Source organism: Myxocyprinus asiaticus, chromosome 30 (assembly GCF_019703515.2).
Source record: "Myxocyprinus asiaticus isolate MX2 ecotype Aquarium Trade chromosome 30, UBuf_Myxa_2, whole genome shotgun sequence".
Taxonomy (NCBI): Eukaryota; Metazoa; Chordata; class Actinopteri; order Cypriniformes; family Catostomidae; genus Myxocyprinus; species Myxocyprinus asiaticus.
Window position 1 is genome coordinate 25,876,940 of NC_059373.1, and position 19,501 is coordinate 25,896,440.

Consider the following 19,501-nt stretch of genomic DNA (forward strand, 5'->3'; position numbering starts at 1 on the left):
TTTTTAATTTTCATTTTTTGCTAGAAATTTTAAGTATCCAAATGTTCAATTTCTCTAGATGTTCTTATGAGTCATAATGATACAGATATTGATTATATGCATATACATTTATTGAAAACAAAAGTAACAAAAGCATGGGCACTGATTCAATATCATATTGTTCCGTCTACTTTAACAGGTACGTTTCTAATCGCATTTGTGATCATTTCAAGCAATCAATGCAATTCAATCCCAATCCTGGTCACTATTATTAATAATGCACACAGGTGCATCTCTCAATATAGTTTCACAGTTAAAAGATCAAGGCATTTACAGGCATTTTCAGATATCTTTTAGAAAATATGGTGTACAGCACCTAATAATATTCTAAAAATCAAACTCACAAGGACAAAAACCACAGGGTGAAGGATCAGATGGTTTGCCATTAGTGGTGAATAAATAGTTACTTTTTATTACTTTGAAAAGATGGAGGTAATATGCACATATAAAAATATAAAAAACCCAAATTAGTGCTGGTGTGCTTGAGTCCATTCTAAGATCTCGTCATCCTGTCCACATCTGCCATGGTCGATGTTTGTGTAATACAGCGAGTTGAGTCATGGCTCTTACCACAGGGTCTGAAAAGTGGACCATTATCATAAAATGACATTGACAGACAGATATACATCCTTTGTTGTATTGTGTTCAGTAAGTTTTGGGCTTGACTCTGATGTACAATACAGCTTTCATGGACACTGATTGTTCTATTAGACTCACCCCTGTTTTAGGTCCATGTTTATTGCTTGAGTCCTTTAAGCTTGCACATCCATCAGCTCAGGAGGCATAGGAGACTTTGGGTGTTTGCTTTCAAAATGCTGTTTAAACGTCTTGGGGTCTGGCATCTGTGTCTGTATGTGAATTTGAAAAAATAAAAATGAAGCTGCAACTTTGTTCCAAACTAAATTAAGTAGATAATCTTTGATAATGTAAAGTAGCTACATTAGTGCTCTTTTATATATTTGTAGAGGAAAAATCTAACAAATTGTTTCCAAACCCAGTACCTTCCCTCACAAAAATGATAACATATGTACATGAGCCACAAGTTTTTGTTGAATATAACAGCTGCTTGTAATTCCATTTTACAAATTGACTTCATATTATCAATTGAAATTGCTCAGTGTAATAATAATAATTAGCTTTAAAAAATGTATTTAATATATTCACCTCTTATACATGTACAGTATACAGTTGCAATCAAAATTATTCAACCCTCATGACCTGCAAAACAATCTGATGTCATCAAAATTAAAACCTCAGTAAAGTTTTCTGAATACAAATTTGGGTGATTGAGAACATAAATCTTGTTTACTCATTCAAATGAAAATTAAGTTCTCTTAATAACTATCATGTCAAAATTGTTCAACCCCCAAAGTCAGTATAAGGCATAGGTTACCCTTCAAAACATCCAATGCATGTTTCAGGTAAGTGTTCACTTGCTTCTGGCACCTCTCTATTAAAATCTTAGCCCATTTTTTTTTTTATGTGCAAAAGCTTTCAGCTCACTGACATTCTTTGGTTTCTGTGCTGCCACTGCTTCTTTCAAACCCCACCAAGATGTTTAATGGGACTTTAAATCGGGGACTGAGATGGCCATCAGAGACATTCCAGGACCCATCCCTGAACCAATGCATCCTGAATGTATCCTTGGCATCATTGCTTTTCTGGAAACTCCAGTGATCGCAAAGCATAAATTTACACACTTAAGTCATTTATTTGCCAAAATGTCCTGATACCCCAAAAAATCCATGGTGCCAGTCACACGGTCAGGGTTGCCAGTTCCTACAGCAGCAAAACACCCCCCATAAAAGCACTGACCCACCTCCATGCTTGAATGTGTGGATGGTGTTGTTCCTATCATAAGCCTTGCTTTTCTTACTCCAGACATAATGCTGACCCATGGGTCTAAAACAGTGTCAGTTTAGTATCATAATTCCATAAAACCTTCTCCCAGAACTCCACAGGCCAAGGTTGGAAATTAACAGGGGGCTCAGGGTAAAAATATCACCACAATTGACAAAAAATGCCCCCGAAATTCAAAATAAAAATTCAATAAGCCCCTGCAATGAGTTCTTTTTTCTCTTTATTAATAACACGTGATATAGTTACAAATACATACATCGTAAACTTCATTTTAATTTCAGCAGAACATTATTTGTAGTGTGCCCTCCATTATGCACGTTGCTGAGCTGATGGCTGATCCTCAGACCATCAGTCCACACAAACGGGTATTCCGCTTCTAACACTCCGCATCAGTTCAGTGTTCTAGTGAGAAACACCATCGCTCCCAGTGCTATACTTCCCAAACCATCGGCCTATCTCACTTGTGCTGCTATTTGTCAAGCAGCCTCCTCACCTCAAAAGTGTGGGAGGGATGGACGTCATATATTTAGTAATTGAATCAGGTCTGAGAAAAGGCAAAATATAATGTAACCAAATTCTACAATTTACTTAATACACGGGGACCTGGGTAGCTCAGTGGTAAAGACGCTGGCTACCACCCCTGGAGTTCGCTAGTTCGCATCCCAGGGCGTGCTGAGTGACTCCAGCCAGGTCTCCTAAGCAACCAAATTGGCCCGGTTGCTAGGGAGGGTAGAGTCACATGGGGTAACCTCCTCATGGTCGCTATAACGTGGTTCGTTCTTGGTGGGGCGTGTGGCGAGTTGAGCGTGGATGCCGTGGTGAGTGGCGTGAAGCCTCCACACGCGCTATGTTTCCGTGGCAACGCGCTCAACAAGCCACGTGATAAGATGCGCAGGTTGATGGTCTTAGACGTGGAGGCAACTGGGATTTGTCCTCTGCCACCCGCACGTCACTACGCGACCACGAGGACTTAAAACCACACTGGGAATTGGGCATTCCAAATTGGGTGAAAAAGGGGAAAAAAATTAAAAATTATAATAAGCTAATTAAGCTAGATGTTAAAAAAAAACTAAAGTTTTATTTAATATAATACACAAAACATTAACCACTTTTACTGTGCAAATTCTATCTCAGACTAAACAGCGTGAAAAGTTTATTTTTGCCTTGTGTTATTCAACTGGCATGAAGGACTTGATAACGGATTTGTTTAATAAGCTCCTCATTTCAAATCTGGAAAAATGCAGCAGTCATCACCTGTGACTTTGCATTATATCAGTTTTGTAGGCTGTGTTAACTTAGCAGCCAAACTATTTTAAAAAAAAAACATGAGAACATTTATTTTAGTTTCAGTCACATTTATGCACATTATGCAGTTTAGAGGTCAGGCAATATGTAATTATTGAAACATGCTTGTCGACACTGTAACTTAAATATTTCCAAATAAATTGATATTGAATAAAATCAATCAGAATCCAATTTAAATCAAATTGGGAAATCAATGCAAATACCCAGCCCTACAAAAGTTAGTTGATGTTAATTTTATTGGTAACAGCCTACAGTATCTCATTATTTAAATTGAATTAATTGGTTAAACTGTATTTTACACAAAAGAATGACACAGATTCATTTTATGAAGTTATAAAAAAAACTGCCCTTACAAGGGGAAATTAATTCCAAATATTGCCCCCTATGGAAGTTAATTTCTGACCCTGTCACAGACCTGTCCAAATTCCTAATCGAATATTCAAGTCGACCTTCCCCTTGATGAAGTTTTACTTTCTTCCACACCCAGGAAGGTTTGTTTTTGTACCTTAAGTTTTAAACTTATGATTGGTGTTGTCAACTTTTTCTCTTGGAAATTGAAGTGCCTTAGAAATCTTCTTGTAGCCATTGCTTTTCTGGTGTCACGAAACAATTTCCTCTTTTAGCTTTTGTGAGAGATCCTTTTTCTCTGCCTTATTTGTATAGAAAAAAAAAAACATTCAGGGTTCCCACTCTTTTCAAGGCACAATTTTCCAGGAAATTCTGTGCCCAACGGGTGTAATATTAAAGCAAAAACTCAAGAACAGTCATGATGTATATTATGGTTATTGGATGGTTATTTTTCTGAATTTTATATTTGAGAGTTTAATGAAATTTTATTATCAAAATGATGTCTGAATGTATTACAACTTTAATCAAATAAATAGAATGATTTCAATTCATTTAATTTTTCAACAAAACATTGGATTATTTTTTTCAAATTCCTCACAGCACAATTCGAAACACTTGAGAAATTACAGTAAATATTACATTACTATACAGAATATATTGTTGTCTTTTCCCCATTTCACGTGGCCATTTACATATAGGCTTTATTTTGACATTTCTATGTTTTTAACAGAAGTATCTCACCTCCAGATAAACAGTTCGCTACATGACCAAATGTGATTATTAAACCCCAAAAAGCTACACACACACACACAGCGCACGTGATGATCATGATGAGGTGTTTTCAGAGTATGAGTGGCCAGCTTCACAAATTCACTTTAAAGCATGCAGAACATGAAGATTATATATTTATTAAATTGCGGTTTAATAAACTAGGACATATCGTGATTTTAATGTAAATATCTGTGCATTCAAACATTCACTTTCATCCCAAATATGTTATATTCCATGACATTTCACGCTTTATACCTAATGACTTTTTTCCTTTACTGAAATCAGTGATTGTCCATATTTATTCACAAAATTAATTCTGAAGGTCTGATCAACGTCATTTTTTTTTACAACTCAAATGTTTTGTAGGTAACATTACAGCAAAGTTGGAATGAAATAAATCATATTTTGCACTGTATCATCATCCCATCATTATACTTATGACAGGGAAAAACATTCAGATTTGTAGTGCTGTTAAACTACTTAATCGAAGCAGATGAGCAGAGAATGTATGTGACAGGTTTTTGTTCATGACAATCAACCGTTGCCGGTGGCAGAGACAAAACTAGAAGAATTTGTGAATTTGTGTTTTATTATACTAAAATATTCTCCAGGACAAGTTATTATTTTCCAGGACATTTTGGTATTTTTCTCATTTTTCATAACTTTTCCATGACTGGAAAACTGCATTGCAAAATTCCAGGTTTTCCAGGAAACGTGGGAACCCTGATATTTGCTTTACAACACCGAATTAAATAAGTACCATTAGAGTAACATTTTTGTAGCATTCTATATTTAGAAAAGCTACATTAAATAGGGGTTAAATAGTTTTGATTGCAATCACACACACACACACACACACACACACACACAGGCGGCCAAAAGTTTGGAATAATGTACAGATTTTGCTCTTATGGAAAGGAATTGGTACTTTTATTCACCAAAGTGGCATTCAACTGATCATAATGTATAGTCAGGACATTAATAACGTGAAAAATTACTATTACAATTTGAAAAAAATGTTCAGAACTTCTTAAACTACTTCGAAGAGTTCTCATCAAAAAATCCTCCACGTGCAGCAATGATTAGCTTTGCAGATCCTTGGCATTCTAGCTGTCAGTTTGTCCAGATACTCAGGTGACATTTCACCCCAATCTTCCTGTAGCACTTGCCATAGATGTGGCTGTCTTATCGGGCACTTCTCACGCACCTTACAGTCTAGCTGATCCCACAAAAGCTCAATGGGGTTAAGATCCATAACACTCTTTTCCAATTATCTGTTGTCCAATGTCTGTGTTTCTTTGCCAACTCTAACCTTTTCTTTTTGTATTTCTGTTTCAAAAGTGGCTTTTTCTTTGCATTTCTTCCCATAAGGCCTGTACCCCTGAATCTTCTCTTTACTGTTGTACATGAAACTGGTGTTGAGCGGGTAGAATTCAATGAAGCTGTCAGCTGAGGACATGTGAGGCGTCTGTTTCTCAAACTAGAGTCTCTGATGTACTTATCCTCTTGTTTAGTTGTACATCTGGCCTTCCACATCTCTTTCTGTCCTTGTTAGAGCCAGTTGTCCTTTGTTTTTGAAAACTGTAGTGTACACCTTTGTATGAAAGCATTATATAGCCTTCATTCCTCAAAACAATGATTGACTGACGAGTTTCTAGAGAAAACTGTTTCTTTTTTGCCATTTTTAACCTAATATTGACCTTAAGACATGCCAGTCTATTGCATACTGTGGCAACTCAAAAACAAACACAGAGACAATGTTAAGCTTCATTTAACGAACCAAATAGCTTTCAACTGTGTTTGATATAATGGCAAGTGATTTTCTAGTACCAAATTAGCAATTTAGCATGATTACTCAAGGATGAGGTATTGAAGTGATGGCTGCTGGAAATGGGACCTGTCTAGATTTTATCAAAAATAATTTTTTTCAAATAGTGATGGTGCTGTTTTTTACATCAGTAATGTCCTGACTATACTTTGTGATCAGTTGAATGCCACTTTGGTGAATTAAAGTACCAATTTCCTTCCGAAACAGCAAAATCTGTACATTATTCCAAACTTTTGGCCACCAATGTATGTATTTTTCTTCTTATATTCAAGCCTAAACTAGAGAGAGGTAACATGACAGTCTCACCCTGCATACAGGACATGTGTGCACCAGAGCTGCTTTGGCTGCAGTCTTCTGATCTGCTCCTTGAGTTTTCTTCTTCTCAGCTGCTTTCTTGGCGTTCTTCTGTTGAGACTGAATCTTCTGCTGCCCACGAGCCATGATGGCCTTTTCTAAACAACAACATGCAGGAGACACATTCAGTTACTCACCTACAATGTCTGACAAGCAGACAAGTATATTTGAATTGCAACATACTTACAAGATGCCTAAAAACAATACTTCTTCGAACCAGTGATTAATATGGGACACTAAAGAATGAGTTCACAAGAAAATGATCAAAACTATCCATCATGCAGTCAGCAGCCGTCAGACATCTGTAATCACGCTGGTAACCGTCTTTAGCTATACACATCAAGTATAAATGTAAAAAATGTGTTCACACATGTATAAAATAGTGACTACTGAGTTTGGTAGACGAAAAATGATTTTTCTTCCTCATCCGGCGACATAACGCCTTCTTCAAACCTCTCTCTAAACCCAGTAATTACGATGTGCTAAATGACCTGACTCAAAATAACATCACTGTTGGCCAAAATTTAATTAAAATAGACAAAAGAAAAAAATTATACGGTGAAATATGTCAGATTAATTGATATTTAGAGACAATACCTCTGCGTTGAGACACGCTAGGAAGCGGAGCTCTAACTGACGCAATTCAACAGCTTCCGCCACAAACATTTACATAATAAAGGTTTAACACAATTCATCTTATGTCAGATTGAAAACCTTTAAGGATGAAGTCACACTTTGTATAGCTCGAGAACGATTCCTTACGCTTCCTCATATGTGCTTTTGCTCTTTGACTGTAATATTTTTTCTGTGCTTTAAAATTAAAAAATGTTGAACGACAACAACTTAACTTGAACCCTCTCAATTATTGGGTCTTTTCAAGACACAATAAGTGTCAAGAAAATGCCAAGTGTCGAGAAAATGTATCTTATTTATCTGTTTGTTTGCGATTGTTCTCAGTGCGCGAAAGGACTTTTATTTTGACATGTTTATTCACAGCATCTCACGGAAGTTGTTTTAGCGTATTTCCGGAGCAGAAAACAAAAATGGCAGAACGAGGATACAGTTTCTCCCTTACAACATTTAGGTAATTTTGTCATTTATTGATCGATATGTGACTTTAAAGAGATTGCAGTGTACATCTATTTAGCATATCTTCAATTAAATAGTTGTGTTTTACCCAAAATGTCTATTACTTGTACGTAATTTTGAGTCGCATTGGAGATGCACCGTCACGGTGGTAGTATGAAACTTCATGCCAACCCCACGTGAATTTGGGAGAAAAATAAATATTAAAATAATTGAGTTCAGAATGAACACATGAAGGTTTTCATTTTAGGTAATCAAAGCAACAAATCTGTGTTTGACCGTGATATGCCATTTGCCCATACAGATCTGATAACAGAAATCATAACTGACAACTTTTCCCTTGATATTGTCATTTAATTGCGATTATATTACCAGAAGTCATATCACCCTGTAGCTTAAGAACGGTTGCCCACTAAAGTTAAGCAGAGTTGAGCCTGGTCAGTACCTGGATGAGAGACCTCCTGGGGAAAACTAAGGTTGCTGCTGGAAGAGGTGATAGTGAGGCCAGCAGGGGGTGCTTACCCTGCAGTCTGTGTGGGTCCTAATGCCTCAGTATAGTGACAGAGACACTATAAATGTAAAAAAGGCACCGTCCTACGGATGAGATGTTAAACTGAGGTCCTGAATCTGTGTCATTAGGAGAAGTGTCCTGGGATTTTTTTTAAAGAGTAGGGTGGGCAAATCCCCACCCCCCAGGTGGATGCTGCACACTGGTGGTGGTTGAGGAGATTCCCCCTATACTATGTAAAGCGCTTTATAAATGTAGCATTCATTAGTTTTGATTAATTGCATTTACATTAATAATACTTATTTTGGGTGGATCAATACGGACTGCAATAATTGACACTTTTAGTTTACGAGTAGTTAATTGTGGCTGCCGTAATAGTTATCTCGAGTCTCGAATATTTATTCAGTTAATTATGCTGCCCTTTTTCATTCAGAAATTAAGCTAATCTCACTCTTTTTTTTCATCAACACAGCCCCTCTGGCAAGCTGGTTCAGATTGAATATGCCTTGGCCGCTGTTGCAGCTGGTGCTCCATCTGTAGGAATCAAAGGTGTATTTACTTAATAGAAAAAATGTTTCTCTCCCTTGATATGCTTTCTCCTCTGCATTCTGCAAACAGGCTAACCATATGTCAAAGTAATTTGCTATTTATTTTTATGCAGCATCAAATGGAGTAGTGCTGGCGACTGAGAAGAAACAGAAGTCCATACTTTATGATGAACAGAGCGTACACAAAGTTGAACCAATAACCAAACACATAGGCATCGTGTACAGTGGAATGGGTCCTGACTACAGGTATTAAGTACTATTTGTAATACATCAATACATTTTAGATCTGTAGGCTGAATTATCCAACGACATGATAATGTTTGTTGTGGTCTTAAAAGAATATTCTCATTTACTCTTCTTCATGTCATCCCAGATGTGTATGACTTTCTTTCCTCTGCAGAACACCAAAGATTTTAAGAATTCAGCTCTGTAGGTCCATACAATGCAAGGGAACAGTGACCAAAACTTTGAAGCTCAAAAAAGCACATAAATGCAGCATAAAATTAATCCATACAACTGCAGTGGTCAAATCTATATTTTCAGAAGCGATACAATAAGTGTGGGCAAGAAACCAATCAATATTTAAGTCCTTTTTCTTTAAATCTTCACTTTCAAACAGCACTCCTATGCATGTTCACGAGAGGATGGAGTTCTTCTGTTTTGTATTGATTTGCATTCTTCATGCATATCGGCACCTACTGGGCAGGGAGGAGAATGAAATAAGTGATAAAGCAAAGGAAAAATAAATAAATCATATTTGCACAATGGCCCAGTAGGTGGCGATATGCACAAAGAATGTGAATCGCCAAAAAATGACTTGTGAATGTGCGTTGGAGGTTTGTTTGAAAGTGCAGACTTATAGTAAAGAAGGACTTAATGTATCTGTTTCCCACCCACACCTATCACATCACTTCAGAAAACATGGATTTAACAACTGGAGTCATATGAATTACTTTTATGCTTCCTTTATGTGGATTTTGAGCTTCAAAGTTGTGGACCGTTGACTTGCATTGTATGGACGTACAGAGCTGAGATATTCTTCTAAAAAACTTTATATTTGTTCAGCTGAAGAAAGAAAGCCGTATGTGTATAGGATGGCATGCGGGGGGAGTAAATAATGAGGTAATTTTCATCTTTGGGTGAACTATCCCTTAACTGAAGCTGATTTCAAATGCCATCATCTACATGGCCTGTAAGGAATGAATATGGGAATGCCGTCTTGACAGGGTGCTGGTCAGAAGAGCAAGGAAGCTGGCCCAGCAGTATTACCTGGTATACCAAGAGCCAATCCCCACAGGCCAGCTGGTACAGAGAGTGGCTTCTGTTATGCAAGAATACACACAGTCAGGGTATGTTTACTTATTAGCCAAATACCTGAAATTCTTATATTATTCAGGATTTGAATAAGAGCTCTTGTAGTCATTTAAATGCCATGTTTTTTTAGAGGTGTGCGGCCCTTTGGAGTCTCTCTTCTGATTGCTGGTTGGGACGAGGACCGACCATACTTATTTCAGTCAGACCCATCGGTAAAAAAAAGAAATTATCAAAACCTTTTCATTATCGTTTATTATAATATTTTTTTTCTCATTGTAAACATGCAACCAATGTCTTATATAAACTCACCTCTTAATTACTGTATCCCACAGGGAGCATACTTTGCCTGGAAAGCCACAGCAATGGGAAAGAACTATGTCAATGGAAAAACTTTCCTTGAGAAAAGGTATCAAAATAGTAAAATTAACATGGTCAGATGCTGGTTGAATTAAAGGAATGTTCTGGGTTCAGTAACTTGCATTGTAAGCTCAATTGACAGCATTTGTTGCATAATTTTGATTACCATAAAGTAATTTCGATTTGCCCCTACTTTCTTTAAAAAAATGCAAATCTCAAGGTTACAGTTAGGCACTTACCATGGAAGTGAATGGGACCAATACATAAACGTTAAATACACCAATATGCATGTTAACATAATTTTAGTGTGAAAAATAAAATAACTTAGTTGCCATGACAATGTGATAACACAAACCCTAAGATGAAAACAACTTTATAGCTCAAATAATACATGAGTTTTAACAGAAGAATTAAAGTGCTTTTTTAAAAATTTAAGCTTCACATTTCTGCCTTTTAAACCCTCCAAAAATTGGCCCCTTTGACTTCTATTGTAAGTGCCTCACTGTATCTGATTTTTGGTTTTTATTTTATTTTATTTTTTTTGTGGTAATCATTATGCTACAAATGCTGTTGACTGAGCTTAACTTGTATTGCACACAAAATATTCCTTTAAAGTTGTTTAGTGTAGAAAGTGGCCTTTTTTTTTTTGTGCTTTTGCAAAAGTTTTACTTTTTCATTACAGATATAATGAAGATCTGGAACTTGAAGATGCTATACACACTGCCATCTTAACTTTAAAGGTGAGTTTCATCTCTATTGACTGTTAACCTTTCATACCGGTTTGCTAAAACAACAAAACGAGGAGCTGAATTCTTTGTTTATTGTGATCGTACAGGAAAGTTTCGAAGGTCAGATGACTGAGGACAACATAGAGGTGGGCATCTGTAATGAAGCAGGATTTCGCAGACTCTCACCTGCTGAGGTGAAGGATTACCTGGCAGCAATTGCATAAACCTGTACCACTACAACTGCTTACATAGTTTGTCAATTCGATTTGGTTGTTTAAATGCTGCATTTTTTTTGTACATCTGTGTAACTGATTTCTTTATAAAAGAATGCATATTATCAGTCCTGTTTGTTTCAATATGACTGCCCTTTCTGAAGTTTTCTACCATACTGTAATTAAGAGTAGGTCTGTAAAGTACTGACTTTGAAATAAGCAACTGAGTGAACGGTGCCTGCCTTCTTAGAGTACTATCCACACTAAAGGGATCTTCAACCTGAACAACAGCACTTTTATGATGTACACAATGTTATTGGCTTACTAGGATCTTGCATAAAACAAAACCCCATTTACTTCACTCCAAAGTGTTGAACAAAGTCTAAAAGTTCATAAACTTCTCCATATCCTATTCTGGCATCCATGCAGATGAAGTCATCCAGATTCATTTTAGATTCTGTGAAAATGGCACATTAAACCATGTCACAGCATGAAGAAATCAATTTGTGATATTTAAATGCAGGTGAATCATAAAACTGAAAAATATCTGATGTTTCTATGCAAGGATATGTTGGAGGTGGCATACGCCAGTTCCCATCACAATCCTTCATATGTGACCGATCTGAAGCAAACCTCTTTAGGTGCACGTCTGCTGGTATGACACAAAGTTTTCTAAAACACCGCAGATAAGCATACTTGGTACCAGTAGCGATTTGTCCGAGTAGGCAACGGAGGCAATGTCTCCTCAAATTCAGGTGAGCAAAAGAAACTACATAAAATGAAGGGAGACATTGGCTCCGATTAGCGCTGATTCGTTCAATATATTGTCAATCAATCAATGTGAAAGTTCCGGCCAGGGCTGTAGCAAGGTATTCTAGGCCCCCTGACTGTATATTGCTCAGGGCCCTTTTATATTACAAAAATACAGTTTAGAATTTGTTGTGGGGCCCCCCCTGGACCTGTGGGTCCCTAGAAACATTATCATATTTCACCCCACTAGCTACGGCCCTGGTGGCGGCCTCTAGTGCCCTCGTCCTCACTGCAGGTCGCTGCAGATCACTATGAATGGGACGAACTAATGGAAGTGCAGAAACTATTTGCACAGAAAACAACTGACACACACAACCACGCTTTTGGTCACATCCATCAAAATGAACTTGAAATGACTTGAAATCTGAACTGGTATGCGAGTAACCCTTTTTAGTGAGCACTCGCTCTTAAAGGTACAGATATGTGCCATCACAAACCCTGTGTTTACCAAGGAGTAGATGACGGATGATCCAAAATTAAGATGACTATAAAAATAATAGGTGAACATTAAATATTGAGTTAATTTGTTGCTGTTTTTTGTAGGTATTGTTTTTGAGCCAATGAAAAAAATATTATAAAGCAATGCATACACTTGAGTCTTTGATTTGACTTGATTTAATAAATAGTGTTAATATCAACTTACAAAAGTATTTTTTTTTATGCTTATTTACAGTCTAGGTTCAAAGGTATTTCATATGCCTTCCCATACAGAAATCTGATATATGGCAACTAACATATACAGGTGCATCTCAATAAATTAGAATGTCGTGGAAAAGTTCATTTATTTCAGTAATTCAACTCAAATTGTGAAACTCGTGTATTAAATAAATTCAATGCACACAGACTGAAGTAGTTTAAGTCTTTGGTTCTTTTAATTGTGATGATTTTGGCTCACATTTAACAAAAACCCACCAATTCACTATCTCAAAAAATTAGAATACATCATAAGACCAATAAAAAAAACATTTTTAGCGAATTGTTGGCCTTCTGGAAAGTATGTTCATTTACTGTATATGTACTCAATACTTGGTAGGGGCTCCTTTTGCTTTAATTACTGCCTCAATTTGGCGTGGCATGGAGGTGATATGGAAGCCCAGGTTTCTTTGACAGTCGCCTTCAGCTCATCTGCATTTTTTGGTCTCTTGTTTCTCATTTTCCTCTTGACAATACCCCATAGATTCTCTATGGGGTTCAGGTCTGGTGAGTTTGCTGGCCAGTCAAGCACACCAACACCATGGTCATTTAACCAACTTTTGGTGCTTTTGGCAGTGTGGGCAGGTGCCAAATCCTGCTGGAAAATGAAATCAGCATCTTTAAAAAGCTGGTCAGCAGAAGGAAGCATGAAGTGCTCCAAAATGTCTTGGTAAACGGGTGCAGTGACTTTGGTTTTCAAAAAACACAATGGACCAACACCAGCAGATGACACTGCACCCCAAATCATCACAGACTGTGGAAACTTAACACTGGACTTCAAGCAACTTGGGCTATGAGCTTCTCCACCCTTCCTCCAGACTCTAGGACCTTGGTTTCCAAATGAAATACAAAACTTGCTCTCATCTGAAAAGAGGACTTTGGACCACTGGGCAACAGTCCAGTTCTTCTCCTTAGCCCAGGTACGACGCCTCTGACGTCGTCTGTGGTTCAGGAGTGGCTTAACAAGAGGAATACGACAACTGTAGCCAAATTCCTTGACACGTCTGTGTGTGGTGGCTCTTGATGCCTTGACCCCAGCCTCAGTCCATTCCTTGTGAAGTTCACCCAAATTCTTGAATCGATTTTGCTTGACAATCCTCATAAGGCTGCGGTTCTCTCGGTTGGTTGTGCATCTTTTTCTTCCACACTTTTTCCTTCCACTCAACTTTCTGTTAACATGCTTGGATACAGCACTCTGTGAACAGCCAGCTTCTTTGGCAATGAATGTTTGTGGCTTACCCTCCTTGTGAAGGGTGTCAATGATTGTCTTCTGGACAACTGTCAGATCAGCAGTCTTCCCCATGATTGTGTAGCCTAGTGAACCAAACTGAGAGACCATTTTGAAGGCTCAGGAAACCTTTGCAGGTGTTTTGAGTTGATTAGCTGATTGGCATGTCACCATATTCTAATTTTTTGAGATAGTGAATTGGTGGGTTTTTGTTAAATGTGAGCCAAAATCATCACAATTAAAAGAACCAAAGACTTAAACTACTTCAGTCTGTGTGCATTGAATTTATTTAATACACGAGTTTCACAATTTGAGTTGAATTACTGAAATAAATGAACTTTTCCACGACATTCTAATTTATTGATATGCACCTGTATATTCATTTTTTGGTCATAGACTATGTACAAAGCCTATAAAATTTGATAACCCTATTTAAGGAAAATACTTTATATGTTACATATAGAACAAAAGCCATTTTTAGTATTTTAATTTTTAATATAGTAAAATATGTGACTTTATATATTTTTATGCAGGCCTACTTTTTCATATTATATGTTTTGATAAATCAGATTTCAGATTTGTATGGGTTTAACCTGAAACTATTTAAATGTCATTTGGAACTGAAATAGGAATTTACACCAGATTTCTGAAAAAAAAAAATCTGAGATAGCACTCTGCCACCTCATTTCAAAAGTCCACCACATGTATCATCCAACCACTGAGATACATGTGGCATTGTATAGATTTATGACAGACATTTTAATGACATGCAGTTTAGATTAGATTGTTATGAACTTACCTCCAATAAGCGGGTTTCAAATACTCATCAGACTGAAAGGCCTCCTTTGAATACAGGTGTGGGTGAGAAACGAATCAATATTTAAGTCCTTTTTTACTATCAATCTCCATTCTCCACCTTTGACCAGCCCCAACCAGTAGGTGGTGATATGCACAAAGATTGTGAATCGCCAAAAAAAATAAAAAATAAAAAATTATAGATTTATAGTAAAAGAGGACTTAAATATTAATCTGTTTCTAACCCACAGCTATCATAACTCTTCTGAAGATATGGATTTAACCACTGGAATCACATGGATTACTTCTATGTTTCCTTTATGTGATTTTTGAAGCTACAAAAGGTCTGGTCACCATTCACTTGCATTGTATACCTACAAAGCTAAGATATTCTTCTAAAATATTCATTTGTGTTCTGCAGAAGAAAGTCATACATATCTGGGATGGCATGAGGGTGAGTAAATGATGAGAGAATTTTTATTTTTTGGGTGAACTATCCCTTTACAATTCAGTAATACTTCAGATTCTTCAAATTATGTAGGCTTTAAACTATAACCTCTGATGTTTGTTTTCAAAGCATGTTTTATTTGTCGAAAATTACATCTAAAAAAGTGTGAACCCTTATATATGCCTTCATAATGTCATATAAAATATAAATGTAGCCTAAATATATTCCTCATAATAGCCATAATAATATCCTCACTTACCAGTAAAAACTGGTGTACACACACTCGTTTCTAGACAGGGTGATAACTGTATATTTAGACGGAGCACTTTCTTCATTCTCAGTTCATGTGTCCGTATGTAACTTTGGCTAATTTATCGTTCCGATGTGTCAATCTTCGGTCGTGTCTAGAAGGGATCCCTCTTTCGTCAATCTCGCGAGATTCTTATACGGAGTTAATTTGAAGTCGCATAGCAACGAGGAGCGCTAGTAAAATATTATTTTAAATAGTCTGTATTGATAAATAGTCATTCTTGATGACCAACGCAAGCTCTAAAATAAATGTTTAACATAATACATTTGATAACTTCACCTCTATGTGTGCAACTGTGTGTCATGAGATATTGTAAATCAGTGAAGTACGTCAGTTTATGTTGTTTAATATTAAAAGCAGTTCCTGAGCATGCCCTTGTTATTTTTCTAACCATCTTTAACTGATCTTTAACTTTATACCGTTTTTGATTTGCGAGCGGGACAAGCGCAGGCGAAAGCATCATTACAGACTGCGCATGTGCGAGAAGTTGACGAAAGAGGGATCCCTTCTAGACACGACCTCAATCATCTTCAGTGGGTTTACTGGCGGGCTGCAAACCAACTAAACTGAGCTGGAGTGTGACGAGGAAGAAGTCTAGGAATAAAAGGATGATTTCCCATATTCTATGTTTAAGACCTTTATTTCTAAAGGTTGCATTTACTATTTCACCAGTTCATGATTTAATATTTAAAATAATGCATATATTCTGTACAACTTTCGGAATCTTGTAGATCTCTTACAAGTTCAACTCTTTCCTTTTCATATGCCAGACATTTGATTAAATCATGCCGAGTTAGATTCCATTTCCTATAATGCATCACATTAGTATGAGCCATTCTTAAGCATGTGAGCATGACATGTTCCTCTCGGTTTAAGTTATGGAGTAATTTGACCTTGCCTTACATTGCTTTGTATTTGATGTCAGAAATGTCCATGTATCTTAGTACTTCCGCCATTCGTAATAGCAAGCTTCTAAAATCAAATATTTCCCTTCCGCCCTGCTGAAATTTACTGTTAATCTTATCTAATTTAAGTGCTTCCTCAGCCATTTTATCTGCTTTTGTGTTTCCTTGCACCCCCGTGTTGGAAGCCTACCCATGTAAAATGTACGGAGATTCCAATCTGCCTTAATCTATATAAACGGACCAATACTTCTGTCAAGATATCATACATGTTTGAAGGCTTAAGAGTGGCGCTATTGAGTGCAGCCATATAACAAAATTATCCGGCACCACTTCCTCGACCGTTGAATGGCAACCAACTCTTCAGTGTGCACTGATGTCCCATCCGTTACTATCACAAAGTTCCCGATTTTAAACTCTGTTACATAATTGGCAGCACCTGTTCGTCCATTGTCTCCGATGTGTCAATTACGTGACAACTGATCATTCAATCTTCAAGTCAATTGTAAATGTAATGTGCAATCACTTTAATTGTTGAACGATTCTGCTGACCTAAACATATGGAAAATGAGTCTGTTGCACTGTTAAAAACTCGGAGCGAAACAAAGGTCGATTAACTCCCTCAATAAATATAGGCTAGGCTAAATGCATATAAAAATAAAATGCAAATAAATAAATAATCATGACAAATTTTGGCACAACTGCCACCGTTTCCAGTTGTTAATGAAATATTGAAAGCCTACTTATCAGACACACATGGTCATGCTTCTTTAATGCTTCTAGTAGCCTATAAGTAATAATGCCTGCTCATAATATATAAAAATGTAATATATATTACATTTCCTACTCGTAATTATAATAATGAAGTAACAAAACATATAGCTACATATTTTAAATGGATATGCTAGTGTTTTCATAATGCTCCATTCTATCAGTCTACCAACTTAATTTCAGGTTTGTGTTGCTTTAACCTGTCCAAAATGAACATAAAATAGCTTAAAATTAAACAAGAGGCCTAATTTACCAATGTTTTTAGATTGTTATTTCTAAAATAAGAAGTAAATCAACAATTAACCTGATTTTTGTAGCAACCAATTGCCATTTGGATTGAGAGGTAGCCTAATAAGAAACCACTCCCACCATTAACACCTATTTTTTCTTATGAAAAGCACATAATACATACCAATGGCATGCACACCTTTAGGCTCATTACAGTCTGGATATAAAGTGAGTCTGATCTTCTTAATTTTTAGTCTGAGTCTGGGCCAAGAACTGATCATGGCTAATAGAATGAAAGGAGAATTCAGCAATCAGCAGACACAGCCTTGTGTTAAAAAAAGGAGATACAAAAAATACATCACAGGATCATACATTGGGCTCATTGCATCGGCAATTCAAGATTCACAGGGCAAGATGCTGACATTCAAAGAGGTAACACAACCAACCAATAGGCATAAATCTGCTAAATGTAAGATTTTAAGTCTTATGTATTCATCACATATTATTTCTTCTTATTTGGACAGATAATGAAGACGCTGGAACCATTTGTATTTGGAAACAGAAAGGGTGCTGAGAACAACATCAGAGTCTGTCTGTCATCAAACAGTTGTTTTGTAAAGGTACTTCTATTAAAATGGGTCACTTATCTGTGTGTGGGGGGGGGGGGGTTTGGGTCAAGATTTATTTATGATTACACAAAGCTATATGAATTACAATGCATTTCTATTGCATATTATTTTTTTTTCTTAAACAGGTGCCAGTCAATCCGGAATACCCAAATCCCAAGAAGAACTACTGGAAAGTGGATGAGAGTGGCATTACTCCAAAAATGCTCCGCCGACATTTCAAACACATAATCGACAAGTTTCCAGGGTTGTCTCTTCAGGCACCGCAGAGGGATGAATGTGGAGAGAACTGTAGTGCTCCTAAACATCTTTTGCCTGCCTGCAGTGTCCCAGAAAACAAAAGTGAAGCCAAATTTACAGGCCCATTTTCAATTGAATCTTTATTAAAGAGCGACCACAAAGTGATTGAATTGGAGGAATATTCACACTATAAAGACACTCGATGTGCAGCAATGAAGAGAAAGAACTGCTATGACTATGACACAACAGGGTGTTATTACCCTAATTCAACAATGGGATCTGAATTCTATCCAGCAGAGTTTGCATCTGTCTGCAGGCCCACAGTTCGGACTGTCTCCTTTGCAGATTTCGTATGATCACCGTGTTCTCAATAACTTCTGCAGCTCCCCTTTAATGTATGCCTCTGTGAGATGGTAAATGGTCAGAATAGTCTTTTGTACATATGATAAAGTTGCACTTTTAAAGTAGGCTATTTCTTCTGTAGGTTAAGGCTATAATCTAATTGTTCATTTCAAATAAAAAGCCTTTTTCCATGTCTATGATCTGTTTGTTTGAGTTAATGGATAACAGATTTACAAGACCTTCACTTGTCCTAACTGGTCATTCTAATTGGCCCATATAAAAGGTGTTCATCCCTAGGACACATGTTAACCCCCCCCATTCAATGCATCTGTGGGTCAAAAAAAGACCCGGCTGAAATCTAGATGCTTATTCTAAACTCCCCCCCATGATCATTATAAGTAATTTTTAAATGGTTGATATACATTTTACTCCATGGTGATGAGTTTCAGACACATTGAAAGCAGAAGTTTGGGTGGCAGTGTAAAAGCTTGTATATCAGAAATATGGACAATTCTTATGTTTGGTGGTAAATGTCTCAACTTTTACCTACACAAACAGGTAAAGTACAATGGATCATTTTTTTTTTTTTTTTTTTACAAAAAAGTGAAAATTTTGTGGAAATGATAACCTTATTTACTCCATATTGCCAAGTTCCTTGCTGTTTGGAGTGGTGAGGCAAACTGAAAAAAGAAAAGTTGCAGGTTCAAATACACTAAGAAGAGGTACAGGCAGGGGTGGGTTTATGATTTCTGAGGCCCTGATCAACCTGGGGCCCCATTTTGAAAATATTTGCTTAAATTGATTTTAAATTCAGCCGTTGAAGCCAAGTACATTCAAAATGTTTACTGAA

General features: G+C 36.8%; 4 protein-coding genes across 7 annotated transcripts; 2 read left to right on the top strand and 2 right to left on the bottom strand.

Annotated features, from left to right (window-relative positions):
* Nucleotides 1-88: 88 nt before the first annotated feature.
* On the bottom strand, nt 89-7,237 carry LOC127420833 (zinc finger protein 706). Of its 4 annotated transcripts, none has more exons than XM_051663394.1 (5): nt 7,103-7,159; nt 6,693-6,741; nt 6,458-6,603; nt 757-887; nt 89-617 (listed from the first exon to the last, which is right to left on the bottom strand). In XM_051663394.1, exons 3-4 carry the CDS (start codon nt 6,590-6,592, stop codon nt 792-794), a joined length of 231 nt encoding a protein of 76 aa, XP_051519354.1. In that variant the 5' UTR covers nt 6,593-6,603; nt 6,693-6,741; nt 7,103-7,159; the 3' UTR covers nt 89-617; nt 757-791. The 4 variants fall into 4 exon arrangements, with proteins under 4 accessions (XP_051519354.1, XP_051519355.1, XP_051519353.1 ...); XM_051663395.1 differs by having other exon boundaries at nt 6,693-6,714; nt 7,103-7,130; XM_051663393.1 differs by lacking the exon at nt 6,693-6,741 and having other exon boundaries at nt 7,103-7,237.
* Nucleotides 7,238-7,511: 274 nt separating this feature from the next.
* LOC127420825 (proteasome subunit alpha type-2-like) lies at nt 7,512-11,386 on the top strand. The gene is made up of 8 exons (XM_051663381.1): nt 7,512-7,589; nt 8,572-8,648; nt 8,761-8,893; nt 9,874-9,996; nt 10,092-10,173; nt 10,294-10,367; nt 11,001-11,058; nt 11,154-11,386. Exons 1-8 carry the CDS (start codon nt 7,549-7,551, stop codon nt 11,268-11,270), a joined length of 705 nt encoding a protein of 234 aa, XP_051519341.1. The 5' UTR covers nt 7,512-7,548; the 3' UTR covers nt 11,271-11,386.
* Nucleotides 11,387-11,529: 143 nt separating this feature from the next.
* On the bottom strand, nt 11,530-12,079 carry LOC127421031 (protein N-terminal glutamine amidohydrolase-like; the record flags this gene model as incomplete). Its single annotated transcript, XM_051663746.1, has 2 exons — nt 11,530-11,713; nt 11,804-12,079. Coding segments are annotated over 2 exons (378 nt in total), but the record flags the coding sequence as incomplete, so codon positions are not given.
* Nucleotides 12,080-15,094: 3,015 nt separating this feature from the next.
* Nucleotides 15,095-18,715, top strand: LOC127420824 (forkhead box protein H1-like). Its single transcript, XM_051663380.1, has 4 exons — nt 15,095-15,238; nt 17,698-17,875; nt 17,968-18,063; nt 18,198-18,715. Exons 2-4 carry the CDS (start codon nt 17,723-17,725, stop codon nt 18,663-18,665), a joined length of 717 nt encoding a protein of 238 aa, XP_051519340.1. The 5' UTR covers nt 15,095-15,238; nt 17,698-17,722; the 3' UTR covers nt 18,666-18,715.
* The last annotated feature ends 786 nt before the right edge of the window (nt 18,716-19,501 follow it).